General features: G+C 41.4%; 1 protein-coding gene across 1 annotated transcript; it reads left to right on the top strand.

Annotated features, from left to right (window-relative positions):
* The first annotated feature begins 12172 nt into the window (after nucleotides 1-12172).
* On the top strand, nucleotides 12173-16693 carry C7H4orf36 (chromosome 7 C4orf36 homolog). The gene is made up of 3 exons (XM_068974815.1): nucleotides 12173-12237; nucleotides 16174-16328; nucleotides 16560-16693. Exons 1-3 carry the CDS (start codon nucleotides 12173-12175, stop codon nucleotides 16691-16693), a joined length of 354 nt encoding a protein of 117 aa, XP_068830916.1.
* The last annotated feature ends 4500 nt before the right edge of the window (nucleotides 16694-21193 follow it).

Raw genomic sequence — 21193 nt, 5'->3', positions numbered from 1 at the left:
CCTGGCATGCTGTGCTTCATGGGGTCGCAAAGAGTCAGACATGACTGAGGGACTGAACTGAACTGAACTGAACTGATATAATATGGGCTGCGCAGTCTTTTAAGTAATATGTGTACTCAACTACTGACCCTGACAGTTGTGTGATGAAAAAGTATAATTATATCCATCTTGTGGATAGAACACTGAGGTGCTGAGGTACCTTCCTAACTGGAGGACTCCTCACTACCGTGGGAGGCGATTTTGAACTCAGTTGGTCTCATGCAAACACTTATGATGTTGACCTGCTTGAGGGTGGCACCACCTATAAGCAAATATTCATCTCAGTATCAGGAATGGTTTTACCACATATAACAGAAAACCATACTAATCATAGCTTGTCTGGCTGGGGGACTTTCCTGATAGCTCAGTTGGTAAAGAATCTGCCTGCAATGCAGGAGATCAGGGTTCGATCCCTGGGTTGGGAAGATCCCCTGGAGAAGGGAAAGTCTAACCACTCTGACATTCTGGCCTGGAGAATTCCATGGACACAGTCCATGAGGTTGCAAAGAGTCAGACACAACGTCTGGCTTAAGCAATAAAGAATGTTACTATTCTCTTCTAAGGAGAAGGTGAGCAGGAGGCAATCCAGGTTGGATGTAGCTGCTCAGTGATTGGCTCCAGGATTCCTGTCGCTTTCTGTTCTGATGCTCAGCCACCCTCTGCTGGATACCTTTCCATCTTTAGGCTTGTCTTCTTCTTGGCACAAGATGTGGGCTTCACACAATCTTTCATGATACTTAAGACAGGAAGTCAGGGGCAGTGCTAGCAAACTGTGTTTCTCTCTGCAGCAGGAATCAAAGTATTTCCCAGAAACTCCCAACACACTTACTCCTTTGTCTCATTGGCCAGAGCGTTGACTGCGGCCACCTGAGTTATAAGAAAAGTTGGGGAGTTGAGAATGCAGGAGAAAATGACTAGGGTAGACTTAAGTGGTTCATGAGCCTGGGGACACATTAAATCAATGGGCAGTGTTAAGATTATTATTTAAAAATATACAAATCTTTATTTAAAGTTTTCCTGGAATACAGGGGAGAGATTTATACCACATAGCCAGCAAAAAGTTTTCTAAAATATACCTGTTAACATCTTTTTGTCCCCAGAGTTCCACTTTCTATATCAGTTGCTTTAATCTCATCCTGTCTTTCCAAAAGAATGAACACCTTTGAAATTCTCCTCACTACACCCTCTTTCTACTTCTTTCTCCTCTTAACTCCTCCTGATTCCTGGATCTTTCCTTCTGTGTTTCTTTTTCATGTAAGAGATTTAATCTAGCCTATTATGTTAGTTATCTACTGGAGTAACGAGTTACTCCAAATTTAGTGCCTTAAAATAGATATGTGATGGGACAGCTGCTGTGGGTCATGAATTTGAGAGCAGCTTAGTTGGGTGTTTCTGGCCCAGGATCTTTTGTGAGGTTGCAGTCAAGATGCTGGCAAGGGGTGCAGTCATCAGAAAGCTTAACTGGGGCCTGAGGATCCACTTCTAAGATGGCTCCCTCATATTGCTGTTGACTTGAGGCCTGTTTTTCACTCCATGGCCTCTCCACAGGACTGCTCAACAGGGTGGATGACTTCCCCCAAAGCAAGTGATCTGAGAGGAAGAACATGTAGGTAGCTATGGTGCCCTTTATGATGGAGTCTCTGAGTCATACATAGTCACTTCTCTATTCTATTTGTTAGAAGAGAGTCAGTAAGTCTAGCCCACACTCAAAGGGAGGGAAATTAAGTTCCACATCTATATATATTACCTGCTTTAGATTCCAAAACCTAGGAGGGAGCCAAGACCAGGGGGAAAGATGGTGTCCTGACCAATGGGCCCAGAGCAAGAGGAGTTTGGTCTTGTTGTTGTGCAAGGTAAGTCCTATATGCCCTCTAGGGCAAATTCTAGGGACTTAGGGCTTCCCTTGTGGCTCAGCTGGTAAAGAATCTCCCTGCAATGTGGGAGACCTGGGCTCAATCCCTGGGTTGGGACGATCCCCTGGAGAAGGGAAAGGCTACCCGCTCCAGTATTCTGGCCCGGAGAATTCCATGGACTGTATAGTTCATGGGGTCACAAAGAGTCGGACACAACTGAGTGACTTCCACTTTCACTTTTCAGGGACTTATTAAGACACGATGGGAGAAAGAGACATCCTCCTGGGCACTATATTTTCTTTGAGGTGTTATAAAGTAAGTGATCTTGTATCACATGCAGTGATCACCCAACTCTTGGGTGTTCATACTGTGTTAGTTTTCTGTGCTGTAAATCAGTACCACAAACTTTAACAGTCTATAAGACCGCTCAGTTATCATCTCACATATCGTAAGTTTGGCCCTGTCACAGATGGTTCTCTGCTTAGAACCTCAAAAGACTGAAACGAAGGTGTCAGCTGGGCCACATTCTCATCTGATAGACTAGACTCTATCAGAGTGCACTGTCTATTCAGAGCCTCTTGCAAGCTGCTGGCAGAGTTCAGTTCCTTTCAGTTTTAAGATTGGGGTCCCTGTTATCTTGCTGGCTGTCAGCAGTGGTTGCTCTTGGCTCTGAAAGGCTAGTCTCATCCTCTGGCCGCAACACAACAGCTGACTTCCATAGCAGCTTATACAGGGTGTGTACATAGGTAGGTGAGAACTTTGGGAGCTGTATGGGATTGCTAGGTCTGCCATAATAAAGCCTCACAGTTTATGTGGCTTAAGGAACAGAAATTTACTTGTCATTTCTAGAAGCTAGAATTCTGAGATCAAGCCATCAGCAGGGTTGGTTTCCTTCTGAGCTTTTTCTGCCTTGCTTAAAGGTGGCCATCTCTCCTCCCTGTCTCCACACGGGTCTTCCCTCTGTGCATGTCTATGTCCTAATATGCTTTTCTTATAATTGGTCACATTGGATTAGGGCTGACCTGTATCACATTTTGCTGTAATTATCTTTTTAAAGGCCCTGTCTCTAAATACAGTCATTCTAAGGTACTAGGTGTTAGAACTTCAACATATAAATTTGGGAGGAATATAATTCAGCCCATTACAGGGATCATTTTAGAATTCTGCTGCCTCTACATAGATTTTGGCTAGAGTTTTAAGGCCAACATTGGCTCTTATAAAAGTTACTATAAAGTTATTGTCATTCTGCTATGGAGTTTCAAGTCTCTTTGAAAGACTCACAACTTGCAAAATATAAAGCACTCCCTGGAATAAGAAGTATTATTCTGAACATTTCCAATTCCTAAGATTTAGAATACTTATTTTAGATATTTGAGGAAACTGTAAATTTACTTATACATGTTTGAGAGAATATGCTTAACTTGGCATAAAATTTGAGTTTGTTCTAGCATTATTTTACTTCTGTTATTTCCTTTCTCAAATATACAGTATATATGAAATAAACCTTAAAAATTAAAAGCATGTTAGGTTGCAATGCCTACTAATGAGCTGCAGGGGGTGTCCTTTTATTTACTGATGGTACCTTGAAAGTAGAAATGGGAGCTGAGAAACAATTAAGAACTGGTTACTTCTGACTTAGAGAACAGTCTGGCGGTTGAAGGTGGCTGGGGAGGTGTTGGAGTGGGAGGTTGTGGTTAGCAGATGTAAGCTATTATGTATAGAATGGGTAAACCCAAGGTCTTACTGTGTAACATACAGAAATTTATTCAATATCCTATGATAAACTATAACAGAAAAGAGTATTTTTTAAAATATATATGTATGTATAACTGAATCTGTTTGCTGTACAGCAGTAATGAGCCCAACATTGTAATTTAACTATACTTCAATAAAAAATATAAGAATTGGTGACTATAGTTAGTAATACAGAATTGTATACTTGAAAGTTGCTGAGTAGATCAGCATTCTCACCACACAGTCACACACACAGTTAACTTTGTTAACTGTTAGGTGATGGGTGTGTTAATTATCTTGATCTTGGCAATCATTTTATAATGTATATGCATATCAAAATCATCACTTTGTACACCTTAAATACATCCAATTATATTTGTAAATTATCCCTTAAAGTTTTTTTTAAAAAGAATTTGTCTTAGTGGTTCAAACAGAAAACAAAAAATAAAGACTAAAATTCACAAACAAGTTTAACATTAGGAAATCAGTGCTTGAGCAAGTGTAAGACATTCTATGCTTTGAAATAATCTTTTTTTAATCCAGAATTTAAGTAATTTGATATTTATTGCCTTTGGTGGCTTATATGCATTCTAATTTTAGATTTTGGCCTAAAAAATGAATCTTAATTGTTTCAAGACAACTTTCACAGCTGACAGAGAGAGGCAATAATTTCTTTTTCCATATTTCTCCAAGCTGAGAATGTATACTTTCCATAATCAACTTAAATCCTCAAGGGAAAAGAGAGCTTTTCTTACACATTTAGAGGAGGGAGGAAAGGGAGGACATAGTTTAGACTGCAGGGGCCGGTCACTGAACTATGCATACAGAAAGTGCTCAATAGATGTGTGTTAAATTGGCTTAAATTTAATTGAATTAGAGCTTACAATGAAATATGAATCACTGAATCAAAAAGTTTATGGATACAGTAAACCTGGGATATAAATCTTCAAAAGTTTTAGGATAAGCAAAATTGATGTCCTTTTATTTTTTACAAAAATATACCAAAATATAAAATAGGTAAATTATTGTCCTTTACTAAGGATTTAGCACTGTAATATTTATGTGAAGGATTTAGACAAATTCATGGAATCAGTCATAAAAATATTTCTGAGATTTTTGGTTTCATAAATGACACACAGGCTTAGAATCATTCATATTTATGAAGTCTATAATCCAGGTATTCTGGATTCCTAGTTAGACCCTTTTTATCAGAGCACACCTCCTCTTCAGAGGGTTTCTACCTCCTCAGGAAAGCTCAATGGATCAGATTTATGCTTGAAAAATCATCCAAATATGAATCATTTTAATAAATCTTTAATGAATAGAGGTCTCATCTATTATTTTCTGATTGCTTCTACTTTCCTACTTTTTTTTTTTTTTAAAGACAAAGTTCTTTTTAAAAAATAATGTATTTATTTATTTTGGTCCTGCTGGGTCTTTGTTGCTCGTGCAGGCTTTCTCTAGTTGTGGTAAGCAGGGGTTACTCTTCGTTGTGATTCATGGGGTTCTCATCAGTGGCTTCTCTTGTTTCAGAGCACACACTCTAGACTCGCAGACGTCAGGAGTTGTGGCACACAGGCTCAGGAGTTGCAGCTTGTGAGTCCCAGAGCTTGGGCAGCTTCCGGAGCTTAGTTGTATGTGGAATCTTTCTGGACCAGGGATTGAACCTGTGTCCCGTGCATTGGCAGGTGGATTCCTATCCACTGTGCCACCAGGGAAGTCCCCTACTTTTTTTTTAAAGTGACATTATAAATTAGCATGAAGTTGAAATGTCAATTGCACTGAAGCAGATAAACCTTTTGTTTTAATTAATAGAACTTAATAGGATGATCCTGTAACAGCCCAAAGACCTCATATATTATGCTGAGTAAAGAAAGACTTTCTTCTTGCTCTTACAACAAATGCTGTATGCTTGTGCAGTGCAGGAATTCAAGTGCCACTGAGCTCTCCTGGTGTCCACAGCTACACGGCTGGTGCAGTTTGTGGTGCCCTCCTAAAGCCAGTCAGGGATCCCTGCGGCTCCAGATTTTGTCCTGGGGAGAATCCTAGTCTGTGAATCATGTGCCATAGTCTCCGATCAGGATAATGCATTCTGATCTGTTTTGCCTCCTAAAGAACAGAACTGGGTACCTAGGAAATTGTAACTTCTGCCTCTAAGCAGAGCAGAGAAGTCTGGACCCTATTTGAGGCTTTTGTTCTTTGTTTTGGTCAGAAAATTATGTGTTTAAGGTACAGAAACATAATCCATTGACCTCAAATAAAATGAGTGGGTAGTTAATGTAAGCATGCAATGAAAACCTCATGGACAAAGGGACACAGTCAAGGCAGGTGACCTGGAGAACTCAAAGGAGGTCAGGAGTGAAACTGACCTGGGTTAAGCCTGTCTCTGCAACTTACTAGTCATATAACTGTAAGCAAGTCATTTTGTAACCCTATAAACTCTTTCCCCGCTATACTGCACTAGGGAAACTACTGTCTTCTTCCCTCCTAACCTATGAGGATCCAATGTTATGGAAGATGGCCAAGAATGTTGGGTGGGGTGGAGTAGCTTCCCAACAGTATGCTTTAAATTGGCTCAATACTTTAAGTATGACTCATGGGACACTCACAGGGCATCACCATTCCTAGAAGTAGAAGTAAAAGAGATGGTTTAGTGAGTAGGCGATGGATTACATTTTGGATATGCTGGAATTTTCAACTGGACAGGATATTCAGGTAGGAAGATCCCACAAACCAATGGAAATGCAGGATATAAATTCAGAAAGAAGGCAAGGCTAGCTAGAGAATCAGATGTGGGGCCTATCCAAAGAGAAGTGATAATTACATTAGTGAGAATACAGCCATTGAGAGTGCTGGGATAGAACAAACAGAAGAAGAGCATCTCAATTTGGGCACACACAAACTTCAGAGGAGGAAGAAGGAAACATGAGAAGGAGTGGATAGAGAAGTGAGAGAATTAGGAAGGTGCTAGTATAGAAGGCTCCCCTGGTGGCTCAGCAGTAAAGAATCCACTTGCAATGCAGGAGATAATGGGTTCGATCCCTGGGTCAACAAGATCCCCTGGAGGAGAAAATGCCAACCCACTCCAGTAATCTTGCCCAGAAAATCCCATGGATAGAGGAGCTTGGTGGTGTTGCAAAGGAGTCCAACACATCTGAGCAACTGAAGAGCAAGTACAGAAGTATATATAGGGCTTTTAGGGCTGTTAAGTTCTTTGGTGATTTTAAAGTTTTTCAGATGAATTACTTTATCATTCGCTTTGAGCTGGTATCATTCCTAGAGAAGTTTTGGGTGTAGCATGAAAAAAGTGTAGGCTGCATCTGTGATTTACGTATTAAGTTAAAAGAAACAAAGCACTGCTCCTTCAAAGTGGCAGGGATATATATACTGTATATATGATGAGAAATTAACTGTCTTTGAAAAGGGCAGTTGCAAAAATATTTACAAGTATACACACTAAAGCGTTAGTCACTCAGTTGTGTCTGATTCTCTGCAACCCCATGGGCTGTAGTCCCCCGTGAGGCTCCTCTGTCTATGGGATTTCCCAGGCAAGAATACTGGAGTGGGTAGCCACTCCCTTCTCCAGGTGATCTTCCAGACTAACGACTGAACGCAGGTCTCTTGCACTGCAGGCAGATTCTTTACCATCTGAGCCACCAGGGAAGCCTTGCCCTAATTACAATATTGGGAGAATGTATAGTGTGGTAGAGAGAGCAGAAAACCAGAATCAGATAGTCTTAGGTCAAACCCTGTGACCTGCTTGAGGTACCTGTTTTTTTCTTCTCAATAACTGGAAAATCACATCACTAAACGACAGCATCTTTTGTGATAATTAAATGAAACAATGTATATGAAGTACCTGGTACTTCCCAGGTGGGGCTAGTGGTAAAGAAACTGTCTGCCAATGCAGGAGACTTAAGACTGGGTTTGATCCCTGGGTTGGAAAGATTCCCTGAAGGAGGGCATGGCAATCCACTCCAGTATTCTTGCCTGGAGAATCCCATGGACAGAGGAGCCTGGTGGGCTACAGTCCATAGGGTTGCAAAGAGTCAGACATGACTGAAGTGACTTTGCATCCATGTACACACATATGAAGTACCTAGAACAGTAACCAAAGCATAGTCAATGTTATCATAGCAATAATGTTTTTGTGTTATTTTTTCTTCCCAGCCATGCCAAGTGAGATCTTAGTTCCCCAACCAGGGAATGAACCCTGTGCCCTCTGCACTGGAAATGCAGAGTCTTAACCACTGCACCACCACAGAAGTCCCTGTTAGGATTATGTCTCCTTTGCAGTCCTCCTTGTATTTTATCACTAGATGGCGGCAATGCTCCCTTAACCAATTTAAATGAAAAGGGACAACTTTCTGGAGGAGTTGAAATTAGTGAAGGTTTACCCAATAGGAAGATGTGTGTAAGGCATCAGAAAAATAAGGGGTAGCGGTTATATAGAGTCAGAGAGAGAAGAGGAAGGAAGGGAGTAGGGAGGGAGGGAGGAAGGAAAAAGAGGGCAAGGGAAAGATGGAGAAGAAGAGAGAAATGTTTAGAAATAACTTGATATTACAAAAGAAACAATGAAATAGTGATTATGGGGTGGGGATAGAACCAGATCTTACTGAATATCGTTTCACATTCTATAGGATCTAGTGTTATTTTTGTTTATAAATACACATAGGGAGTGGTGGTTACTATATACTGTTGATCCTTGAACAATGCAGGGGTCAGGGCCACTGATCCCCACACAATCAAATATCTGACTATAACTTACAGTTGGCCCTCCATACCTGTTTCCTCTGTATTCAGAGATTTATTCGTCCTTGGATCATGTGGTACTTATTACTGAAAAAAATCCACAAATAAGTGGATATGCACAGTTCAAACCCATGTTGTTCAAGTTTCAAGTGTATTTTCTGTGTTGACAGTTTTTAAAGATCTATAGTGGTCCTAGGACTTCCCTTAAATAATCTGCCTACAATGCAGGAGACCTAGGTTTGATCCCTGGGTCGGAAAGATCCCTTGGAAAAGGAAATGGCAACCCACTCCAGTATTCTTGCCTGGAAAATTCCATGGACAGAGGAGTCTGTTGGGCTACAATCCATGAGGTCCCGAGTCCGATAAGACTTAGCCACTGGACCACCACCATGGTGGTCCTAAAGAGATTTAGCAATATCAGCTGCCCAGTAAATGTCAGTAAAGCATAATGTGTTTTACTGTTCATTTAAATCATTAACCTCAATTGTAAAAATGTGGCTATTTTCCTCTTGGAAAATATTCCTTCTTCATTCAGACACTTAATGGTACATTAGTTATCTATTGCTCTGTAACAGATATCTGTAAGGTTGGTGGCTTAAAATGATGATTTATTATCTCATTTTTTTCTGAGGGCCAGGAATCCTGAAGTGACTCAGTGAAGTGGTTCTGGCTTAGGCTCTCCCATGAAACTTCAGTGAAGACATGATCTGAGGCTACAATCATCTGAAGACCTGCCTGAGCCTTGGAGGATCTGCTCCCAAGATGGTTCAGTCACATGGTTGGTGTCAAGAGGCCTCAGCTCCTTACCAATTGTTGGCCAGAGGCCTTCATCCCACCGCATATGAATTTCTCCATAAGTTGGCTTGGGCATCCTTCCAACATGCAGCTGACCTCTTCCAGGGTTAGTGATCCAAGAGAGACCACAAGAAGGAAGCCACGACAGCTTTTATGACCTGGTTTCAGAAGTCATGCTCTAACTTCCATCATATTTGTTCAAACTGAGTCACACAGAAAATAACTATGATTGTCAGCAATATATACATATATAAAAGAAATGGGGGTTCCCATATGGAGAAATCACAGTCTGATCTCTCTCAGTATGACCACATCCTCTCTCTACATCTTGATTTGTTCATCTATAAAAAGAATACAGGCCAGGAAACCATGGCCACTTCAACTCTAAGGTACTCTATCCCTGCTCCATCTGGGTGTGACCTTAGTTAACAACTTGGTCCTCTATCAGTGTGTCAACCCTACCAGCTTGTTCTAATTAAGGTGGGAGCTAGAACCAGAAGTGGGCTTCCCAGGTGGCCCTAGTGATAAAGAACCCGCCTGCCAATGAAGGAGATTTAAGAGATGCTGGTTCCATTCCTGGGTCGGGAAGATCTCCTGGAGGATGGCATGGCAATCTACTTCAGTATTACTGCCTGGAGAATAACATGGACAGAGGAGCCCCACGGGCTACAGTCCACAGGGTCCCAGAGAGTCAGACAGTACTTAACACAGTATCAGAAGTAGCTAGTCAAAGTGAAAAGCATACTGGGTTTGGATTCAAAGAGAAAGTTGCTCAGTCGTGTCCGACTCTTTGCGACCCCATGGGCTATACAGTCCATGGGATTCTCCAGGCAAGAATACTGGAATGGGTAGCCTTTCCCTTCTCCAGGGGATCTTCCCAACCCAGGGATTGAACCCAGGTCTCCCGCATTGCAGGCGGATTCTTTACCAGCTGAGCCACAAGGGAAGCCCTTAGCTTCAAAAGTTGGCCCTGAAACTCACTTAGCTACCGGACCCTAGGCAGTCCTTCAGTCTTAGTTCAATCAACTGGAATGCTAATCCCTCGCCCATCCCATAAAGTTGTCAATAGGCTCAAAATTAGGTAATTAGGCATTTACCCTGTGGCAGAGTTTACAGACCCGACCTTTGATCATCGCAACAACCCTGTAAGATATAGAAATATTATACTTGTTTTACCGGAGAAGGCAATGGCACCCCACTCCAGTACTCTTGCCTGGAAAATCCTATGAACGAAGGAGCCTGGTAGGCTGCAGTCCATGGGGTCGCTGAGAGTCGGATACGACTGAGTGACTTCCCTTTCACTTTTTACTTTCATGCATTGGAGAAAGAAATGGCAACCCACTCCAGTGTTCTTGCCTGGAGAATCCTAGAGACGGGGGAGCCTGGTGGGCTGCCGTCTATGGGGTCGCACAGAGTCGGACACGACTGAAGTGACTTAACAGCATACTTGTTTTACAGGTGAAAGAAATTGCGGCGTAGACAATTCACGTAGGCAAGATTAACTTAAAAGTGGCGGAAATAGGAGTCTAACCCAGTTCTGACTCCAAAACCTGCGCGCAAAAGAGGTAAACTACTTTCGTTTGACATTAAGCGGTGACCATCTGACATAGTAATATAGATTCGTCTTGAGTCACCACCCTGTAAGGACTTCAGAAACGTTTCCATCAGACCATGCTTTCGCAAGCCTACTTTGCCCATATGGCTCATCAGATGTCTGGAGTATCACTGTTTGAAGCGGCCCTGACGCATGAGGCGTGCGGGAACTAACGCGGCTTCCGCGCCCTCAGGGCACGCGGGAGACTCACGCAAGTCCACAGGTCAGAACCCGGCACGTTTCTCTAAGTGCTGCCCCCAAGTCCCCCAGGTCGCTGCACTCAACCCCTCCCTGTCAGAAGCGTCATCTTCAGGGAAAGGCCTAGCTTACAAGCGCTCTCGTTCGCTGTGGGCTTGGTTCCGTCAAGCGTGAGCCGGCCGTCGGCTGTGGGACGCCGAGCCCCGGGCCTCTCGCGGGCGGGGCCGGCACCACAAAGCCCTTTATGGAGGCTCTGGCCTGACGCGGGGCCGCCTGCACCTCCAGGCGCGAGCAGGAAGGAGGCCTGTGCGCGCGGCCATGGGCGACTAAATGGGTGTGCGCTCGGCCCTCGACCCACGGGCCCCGAAACGCTCCCACACCCCGGCGAGGGTAATCAGGCGCCGGCGTCCTCTCGGGGGCAGCAGTCTCGCGAGGCTTGGGCGGAGTGGCCGCGCCCGCCGCGTGTGTGGCGTGTGTGGGAGGCGGGGCGGAGCTAGGCGTGGGTGGGGACGGCGCGAGGAGGGCAGGCCCTTCCTCCTCCTCGCAATCTTCCTTCCCTCTCCTCTCTTCCCTCGTCTTCACCCCCTCTTCCCTCCCCTCTTCATCTCTCCTCCCTACCCCGGGCTCTGGAGGACCCGGGTCCTCCCGGGATCCGCGCATCCAGCGGGGAGGATACCCATCCCGAAGCCTGAGCTAGAGGAGGCATGGGAGTGGTGCATGAAGTGGGTCACATTTTAAGCGCAGAAGGGAAAACCTGGGAGGAAGGTCTGCATTCTTTAAAAGGATGGAGGACGGAAAGTCCCTGTGCCCACCCGTGCTTTGTGGCTTAACACTGTCACGTTTGAGACACGTTTTGCTGTTGAGGTTTTTTCAGCCCATTTGGCAGGCTTTAGGCAAGGACAGAGTACGGGGCCAGAATGCTGATGCTGTTTACCTGGCATTTTCTCCTAATGTGGCAAGAAGTGATAAAACGAGTTTGTGGAAAATAGAAGAGAAAAGAGGTTCAGTTCATGAACATCGGTTAGGGAGGTTCTTAGATTCAGACTTTTTTTTTTCTGGATCTTTTTATTATTTGGATATTAAAATAGTCAAGTGAACACTTTATCTTAATTAGGTGCGTTGCAATCATTTCAGGCAAAGTGAACAAGAATATCTGAGTCATTACATCAGGCACCTGTGTTAGGAAATTGGACTGCAATAATTCACCATGGCTTATGGCTTGCAAAGAAAGAATGGAGTAGAAAAGCTTTTGCGGTGCAATTGTTATAAAGTGTAAGTATTTTTATCAGGTAAGCACTGACTCAGGGTAGGGGAGGGGTGTCCTTGTTAAAAGTACTGGACATCCTTATGTTCCCGGTGAGATACTGGACTGTATGAGGCATTTTCTGGTGCCTGGATACTGATTTTTTTTTTTTTTGATACTGATTTTTAGAAAGGAAAATGATTTTATAAGGATTGTTAAGTATTCTTACTTGGTTTTTTACAACAAAACATTTCAAATGAGAAGACTAAAATTTGGTAATATGATCAAAGTCCCTCAGTCATGTAGTAAGGGAGTGACAAGGATTGAAGTCTGAGTTTTCCTACTCCAAAGCAACATTTTTTACTACTGACAACAACCTTAAAATACCTCTTTAGATAGTGTGAATCTAACTAAAAATGCCTTGGTGTCTGATACATCTTAACAGAATACTAGATTAACTGGTACAGAGAGTCAGTTTTGAATTCTGTGTGTTTGGTGGGTAGTAAATGGACAATATGGGCTTTCCAATCAAAAAGACTGGGGCTCTGGAAATGTAAATTGGTACAGTCAATGTGGAGAACAGTATGGAGGTTCCATAAAAAACTAAAAATAGAACTACCATATAATCCTGCAGTCTGACTCCTGGGCATATATCCAGAGAAAAACATGATCTGAAAGTATACGTGCATGCCCCTGTTCACTGCAGCTCTATTTACAATAGCCAAGACATGGAAACAATCTAAATATCCATTGAAAGAGGAATGGATAAAGAAGATGTGGTCCATATATACTCAGCCATTAAAAAGAATGAAATAATGCCATTTGTAGCAACATGGATGGACCTAGAGAGTGTCATGCCGAGTGAAGTAAGTCAGACAGAGGAGGAGAAATGTGTGTGACTGTCCTTATACACGGAATCTAAAAAGAAATAAATTTACAAAACAGAGACTCACAGACTTAGAAAATGAACTTATGGTTGCTGCGGTGGGGGAGTTGAAGGGGGATAATTAAGAACTATCTTAACTATTTTAACTAAGGGATAGTTAACTTTAGGAAATACTTCATGTATACACTGCTGTATTTAAAATGGATAACCAACAATGACCCATTGTTAGTAAGAGGAACTCTGCTCAAAAAAAAAAAAAAAAAACCTACCAAGAAAACCAGGGCTCAAAGCCTGGCTCTGCATCTGGCTGCCCATGCTGCTTTGAGTAAATTACTTAACTTCTTTGTACCTTGGCTTCCACATCTGTGAAATGAACAGATCAATACCAAGCCACATGGTATGGAATACAAAGGAAGTAATGTAGGTAAGATACTTGTATGTTGTCTGAAATAATAGTAAACCCATAGTGAACATTGGTTGCTACTACATGAGAGTTTCACTCTGTAGTACTGTTGTGCTACCTTGTTTTAAATTTTTGAACTTGTTTTTTAACCTCTCTGCCGCAATCTATGATACATTTATCATTGTGAGTCAATTGAATTTTACTTTTTGACAATATTCTAAGAAGGAAATGGAGACATCCACAGGGTTATAAAACCAGAGTTATGGGAAAACTCATTATTGTAACTCTGCTTAGATCTGTTAGTTCAGTATGACTTTAGACCTTGAACTATAGGCGAATAACCACTATAGTCATTGTTGCAAGCATAATTTTCATAACAAAGATATTCCTGTATTTGGAGAATGATTTAAAGCACTGATTCTGTGGTTTTGGCTATATAGCATTTTATATCATGAATAATATTTGCAAAACTAGTGTCTTCTCTGTCAGTCTCACAAGAAAGTATTTGATATCATTCTGTTTATAAAAGCAGCTAAGTTAAGAGGAATAGAATGGTGTTCTGTGTCACTCAGTCGTGTCTGACTCTGTGACCCCATGGGTGGTAGCCTCCCAGGCATCTCTGTCCTTGGGGATTCTCCAGGCAAGAATACTAGAGTGGGTTGCCATGCCCTCCTCCAGGGGATCTTCCTGACCCAGGAATCGGACTGGGGTCTTCTGTATTACAGGCAGATTCTTTCATTTGCTCAGGCAGTTTTTCACTTTGGGCTTTTTTTGGTTAAACAATTTTAGAAGATCAAAACCATTTGACATTTTTATTTTCAAAAGCTTTGAAAGGAAAATAAAAATGTTATCTCTCATATCTCCATTCTCATCCCTATGCCACCTGCCCAGTCCCACTCAGGTAAAATGTTTTATGTTTTCCTACAATTTCTGTCTCTTGTATATGATACACATATGCACACATATGTATATACACACACATTTTTGCACATGGGGGATTATATTAAACTTTGCTCCATCCCCTATTTTATCTTGTGTAGCCTAGTGAGCACAGATTCTAGAATCTGATTTTCTGATTTGAAATTTCAAACTCAAGCCTTGTGATCTTGAGTAAATTGTAGATTTTAGACATTTATGTCTTAGATTTTAGAACACTTTTGTTCTTTTAGTCCATAATGCCATCAGTGTCTCAACTGTATTCACATCATTTATATAAACCTGTAGTATGCATGTGTGCATACATATATGTATATACACACTCCTATATATGTATACATAGATATATCTGTACATGCATGAAAATTTCAAACCCAAGCCTTGTGACCTTGAGTAAATTTTTCTCTGTTCCTGCTTCCCAACCTATAAAATAAGTATAATAGCACCTTGCCTACTTCATGGCAATTAAATGTGTTTATATATGTAAACTGATTAAAAGCATATCTAGCATGTAGTAGGTGCTAGATAAACATTAGCTGTTTGATTGCTCATCTTTCCAAATCCATAGATAAAGATAAACCTCATTCTTTCATTACATATGTGTACTACAGTTTAGCCAGGCTCTTCTTTGTAGACATTAAGACTATTTTGTGAGTTTTTTTGGATAAGCAATGCTTCACTGAGGAGTCTTGTAAATACATCTTTGTGTACTTGTTCAAGTGCATTTATAATAATTGTAGACTTCAAGTCACGCCTTAAGATTAGATGATAAAGTAACAAGGAAGCTGGAGGAGGAAGACAGATGGCATGTATGTAATAAGCTCATTTCATCTAGTTATACCAAAGCAGGTCTTTCCCCTTTCCTCATACATATGAATTCACATTGACTGTAACTGAGAAACATAGCTGATATTTAAAACTTCCAAAGTAGGATACATAAAACAATCCATTAAAATTTCATTGTGATTATTTTTAAATACTGTAGTTTAGGATTTCATTCCTTTTTCCTGTTTTCTAAGGATTCTGTTGATACTTCTAAACACACCTGGGTTACATCTCAGCTCTGGTTCTCAGTTAACTTCTGAGTCTTTGTTCCCTTGTCTTACCTCCATGGTGTTGTAAAGATTAAAATCAGATCATGGACTTCCCTGGTGGTCCAGTGGCTAAGACTCCATGCTCCCAATGCAGGGGGTATGGGTTTGATTCCTGGTCAGAAAACTAGATCCCACATGCCAAAACTAAGAGTTTGCATGCTGGAACTAAGATCCAGCACAGCCAAATAAATAAATATTTCTAAAAAATTAAAAAAAAATCAGATCACACACTCAAAGCTTTACTGTGTGCCAAGCACCATATTCATAATATTCCATTTGTTCCTTCCCTAATGTGATCATATTTTTGATCAACCAAGAAAAACTTGGAGCTTGCAGTTTTTAACTACATCCTCTTTAAAGACATGGAAAGATTGGATTGACTGCATGGAGTCTGTTTTTTGAGCTAAAGTTCCTATCATAATTTATGGTTATTTTTCAATATATTAATATTTCTACATTGAAAGATTATAACATGTTGATTAAAGGCTCCTTCTCCTGGCTAGATTTGCAACTCTGGAAAATCCTGAATACTCCTCTGCAAACCAAAATCTCTAGTGGGAAATGGAACTGAGAACACAAATGTCTTATTTATATCCTGTCATCAATGTCAAGAAATGTTTATTGAATGAGTTAATTTATGCCCCAGACAGGAACCCTGGGAACTTGCACTACTCACACAGACGTGGTACACGAAACTAGCCAACATCAAGTTGCCTTTCTTGGAAGAAATTGCATTTGGTAGCTGTGTACACCTCAAAAAATGCAAAACCATTAAGGATGGTCTGCTCCCTTCAGCAGAATGTAAGTTCTGTAGGACCTACTTTAATAAATTACAAATTTTGTGTGTTATTTTGATTATTGGACATGTGTTTGAATCTGCTCACTCACACCCAGGCTCCCTTCTGTGTAGCTCTGTCTTCTTGTTTGGTATTCAAGAATGTGGATTTTTCTGTGTGATAAATATTCATTTTGGACTAAACTATGCCTGGTAAAAAATGTCAGTTGGATTGCTTCGTGTGTTTTATTTTTCAGCCATCCAGTGTGAAAGGGAGTATGAAATGAAGCGCTTGAATAACCTGAAATGTCAGGAAAATGCAGCTAAGAAAATTCAGTTTGCCCTAAGGAAAAGGCCAATTGGTTTGAGAAGACCTCTTCCACCTAAGTGACTGTCATCTCATAGTTGAATCTGTTCTCTGTGGGTTTTGCATCCAAAGAGGATGAAGGACTCTGACCTTTCCCTGTGTGCAGTCGGATGCATTCATCTGAATGCCCCCTGGTGGATGAGTCAGCTCCTGTGGGTTATGGACAGCTCTTAGCCAACAGCTCTCAAAGATCTGTGTTCCAGCTACGTATTTGTACCGTTGTATCACAGACAACAGCACTGTAAGTAGATGAAAATGTTGCTGGCATTGAGTCACTTGTGCTATTCATTTTGATTTTTGTAAAACTGCACCAAGGTAAGGGGAAACTCCTTGTCAGAGGCATTGCCCCCTGCCCCCAAGAGACATTATTTTGAAGAATATTTTGAATTTTCATCTTTGAGATCCCCAAGGAGGTGCCAAAGAAGGAGAGAGACAAATTATTTTTAAAGCATAAAAAATTTTGTTAAAGAAAAATTGTGGGTTTCATTTTAGTAACCTAGTTTCCAGTTTTCAATGAAACATCATTTATTATTCTCATGTGGTACTTTATTTTTTAAAAAGTATTTATTTGATTGTACCAGGTCTTAGTTGCAGCATGGGGGATCTTTTAGTTGTGGCATATGGGATCTATTAATAATTCCCTAACCAGAGGTCAAACGTCACCCCCCCCTGCATTGAATGGAGCATGGGGTCCTGGCCACTGTACCACTAGGGAAGTCCCTCTCCTGTGGAACTTTAAAGTGGCAAGATTAAAGTTTTTGTTCTCCAAAAAACCATTTTTTTCCTTTTGCCTATTTTCATACTGTCTCTCTGGGATGCCCTCTGGAGCACGTGGAACGCACATACATATGTGAAAATGACATGAAAATACAAAGACAGCATCTGTGAGGAAAACTCACTTGTACAGAGTGGTTGGAGAATGGGGAATTGACTAACTGGAAAGAATTGGATTTGCGTAAACCAATTTTCCTAGAATTTGAATCCAGTAAAGTACACTTGGATATGAAGGCTATATTTAAGCACAATTAAGTGTTTATTGTAGGCTTCTCAGGTGGCTCAGCAGTTGAGAAACTTCCTGCCAATGCAGGAGACCTTGGTTTGATCCCTGGGTATATCACCTGGAGAAGGAAATGGCAACCCACTCCAGTATTCTTATGGGGAAATGGCATGGACAGAGGAACCTGGTGGGCTACAGTCCATGGGGTTGTGAATGAGTCAGACACGACTTAGCAACTCAACAAGAACAAACAATGTGTGCAGTATTTAGCAACTGACTTCAGTCTAGTCGCTCAGTTGTGTCCGACTCTTTGCAACCCATGGACTGCAGCATGCCAGTCTTTCCTGTCCATCACCAACTCCCAGAGCTTGCTCAAACTCATGTCCATCGAGTCGGTAATGCCATCCAACCATCTCATCCTCTGTGGTCCCCTTCTCCTCCTGCCTTAGTCTTTCACAACATCAGAGTCTTTTCCAGTGAGTCAGTTCTTTGCATCAGTGGCCAAAGTATTGGAGCTTCAGCTTCAGCATCAGTCCTTCCAACGAACATTCAGGACTGATTTCCTTTAGGATTGACTGGTTTGATCTCTTTGCAGTCCAAGGGACTCTCAAGAGTCTTCTCCAACACCACAGTTCAAAAGCATCAATTCTTCAGTGCTCTGCTTTCTTTATGGTCCACGTTTCATATCCATACATGACTACTGGAAAAACCATAGCTTTGAGTAGATGGACCTTTGTTGGCAAAGTAATGTCTCTGCTTTTTAAAATACTGTCTAGGTTGATCATAGTTTTTCTTCCAAGGAGCAAGCGTCTTTTAATTTCATGGCTGCAGTCACCATCTGCAGTGATTTTGGAGCCCAAGAGAAGAAAGTCAGTCACTGTTTCTATTGTTTCCCCATCTATATGCCATGAAATGATCGGACCAGATGCCATGATCTTAGTTTTTTAAATGTTGGGTTTTAAGCCAGCTTTTTCACTCTCCTCTTTCACTTTCATCAAGAGGCTCTTTAGTTCCTCATCACTTTCTGCCATAAGAGTGGTGTCATCTGCATATCTGAGGTTACTGATATTTCTCCTGGCAATCTTGATTCTAGCTGTGCTTCATCCAGCCTGGCATTTCACATGATGTACTCTGCATAGAAGTTAAATAAGCAGGGTGACAATATACAGCCTTGACATACTTCTTTTCCTATTTGGAACCAGTCTGTTGTTCCATGTCCAGTTCTAACTCTTGCTTCTTGACCTGCATACAGATTTCTCAGGAGGCAGGTAAGGTGGTTTGGTATTGCCATCTCTTTAAGAATTTTTCACAGTTTGTTATGATCCACACAGTCAAAGGTTTTGGCATAGTCAGTGAAGCAGAAGTAGATGTTTTTCCATAACTCTCTTGCTGTTTCTATGATCCAACAGATGTTGGCAATTTGATCTCTGGTTCCTCTGCCTTTCCTAAATCCAGCTTGACCATTGGAAGTTCTTGATTCATGTACTGTTGAAGACTTGCTTGGAGGATTTTGAGCATTACTTTGCTAGCATGTGAGATGAGTGCAATTGTGCAGTAGTTTGAACATCCTTTGGCTTTGCCTTTCTTTGGGATTGGAATGAAAACTGATCTTTTCCAGTCCTGTGGCCACTGCTGAGTTTTCCAAATTTGTTGGCATGTTGAGTGCATCACTTTCACAGCATCATCTTTTAGGATTTGAAATAGCTCCACTGGAATTCCATCACCTCCATTAGCTTTGTTCGTAGTGATGCTTCCTAAAGCCCACTTGATTTTACATTCCAGGATGTCTGGCTCTAGGTGAGTGATTACACCATCATGGTTATCTGGGTCATTGAGATCTTTTTTGTACAGTTTTTCTGTGTATTCTTGCCACCTCTTCTTAGTATCTTCTGCTTCTGTTAGGTCCCTACCATTTCTGTCCTTTATTGTGACCATCTTTGCATGAAATGTTTTCTTGGTATCTCTGATTTTCTTGAAGAGATCTCTAGTCTTTCCCTGTCTATTGTTTTTCTTCTATTTCTTCGCATTGATCACTTAGGAAGGCTTTCTTATCTCTCTCCTTGCTATTCTTTGGAACTCTGCACTCAAATGGGTATATCTTTCCTTTTCTCCTTTGCCTTTCACTTCTTTTCATTTCTCAGCTATTTGTAAGGCTTCCTCAGACAACCATTTTGCCTTTTTCCATTTCTTTTTCTTGGGGATGGTCTTGATCACTGCCTCCTGTACAATGTCATGAACCTCCGTCCATAGTTCTTCAGGCATTTAAATCTAATCTCTTGAATCTATTTGTCACTTCTGCTGTATAATTGTAAGGGGTTTGATTTAGGTCATACCTGAATGATCTAGTGGTTTTCCTTACTTTCTTTGGTTTGAGTCTGACTTTGGCAATACGGAGTTCATAATCTGAGCCACAGTTAGCTTCCGGTCTTATTTTTGTTGACTGTATAGATCTTCTCCATCTTGGGCTGCAAAGTATATAAACAGTCTAATTTTTGACCATCTGGTGATGTTCATGTATAGAGTTTTCTCTTGTGTTGTTGGTAGAGGGTGTTGGCAAAACTCTGTTTTCCTTTGCCCTGCTTCGTTTTGTACTTCAAGGTCAAATTTGCCTGTTACTCCAGGTATCTCTTAACTTCCTACTTTTGCATTCCAGTACCCTATAATGAAAAAGACATCTGTTTTGGGGTATTAGTTCTAGAAGGTTTTTTAGGTCTTCATAGAACTGTTCAACTTCAGCTTCTTCAGCATTAGTGGTTGGGGCATAGACTTGGATAACTGTGATACTGATTTGTTTGCCTTCGAAACGAACAGGAATCATTCTGTCATTTTTGAGATTGCACCCAAGTACTGCATTTTGGACTCTTGTGTTGACTATGAGGGCTACTCCATTTCTTTTAAGGGGTTCTTGCCCACAGTAGTAGATATAATGATCATCTGAATAAAATTCACCCATTGCAGTCAATTCCTAAAATGTTAATGTTCACTCTTGCCATCTCCTGTTGGACCACTTCCAGTTTAGAGAGTCGTGTCCAGGTCTTTAGCGACCACATGGGCTGGGCCTGCCAGGCTTCTCTGTCCATGGGATTCCCAGGCAAGAATACTGGACTAGGCAGCCATTTCCTTCTCCAGTGGATCTTCCTGACTCAGGGATTAAACCTGCATCTCCTGCATTGGCAGGCAGGTTCTTTACCACTAAGCCAACTGGGAATTGCTTTTCAATGTATTTATCACTCAATCAATCTCAAGCTCTTTGCCAGTTGCTAACGTTCTTAGAACGTTCCTATACAGTCTATCATTTCATCCTTCTGAGAAGTCCTCTGAGAAAGACTTGCTGTAACCTGAGCTGTTAATTTGTACACTCAGAACTAGCTCTCCTGTGGTTTCTACATTACCATCGGGGATCTATTTCATACTCTTAGTGTAGGTACTTTCATTTCCTATGTCCCTCATCATCTTCTTTCTTGCTTTCTTCCTTTATTATCATGGAATATGTCCTCCAGTAGTCACCTGAGAAAGGGTGCATGTGG

Source organism: Capricornis sumatraensis, chromosome 7, assembly GCF_032405125.1.
Source record: "Capricornis sumatraensis isolate serow.1 chromosome 7, serow.2, whole genome shotgun sequence".
Lineage (NCBI taxonomy): Eukaryota > Metazoa > Chordata > Mammalia > Artiodactyla > Bovidae > Capricornis > Capricornis sumatraensis.
Note: the sequence above shows the minus strand (reverse complement) of the source record. Positions and strands in the feature narration are given on the sequence as shown.

Coding starts and splice junctions, on each gene's coding strand:
- C7H4orf36 (XM_068974815.1), top strand. CDS start 12,173: ATGGCTTATGGCTTGCAAAGAAAGAATGGAGTAGAAAAGCTTTTGCGG. Junction 12,238..16,173: donor CGGTGCAATTGTTATAAAGT/GTAAGTATTTTT, acceptor TTTATGCCCCAG/ACAGGAACCCTGGGAACTTG. Junction 16,329..16,559: donor TCTGCTCCCTTCAGCAGAAT/GTAAGTTCTGTA, acceptor TTTATTTTTCAG/CCATCCAGTGTGAAAGGGAG.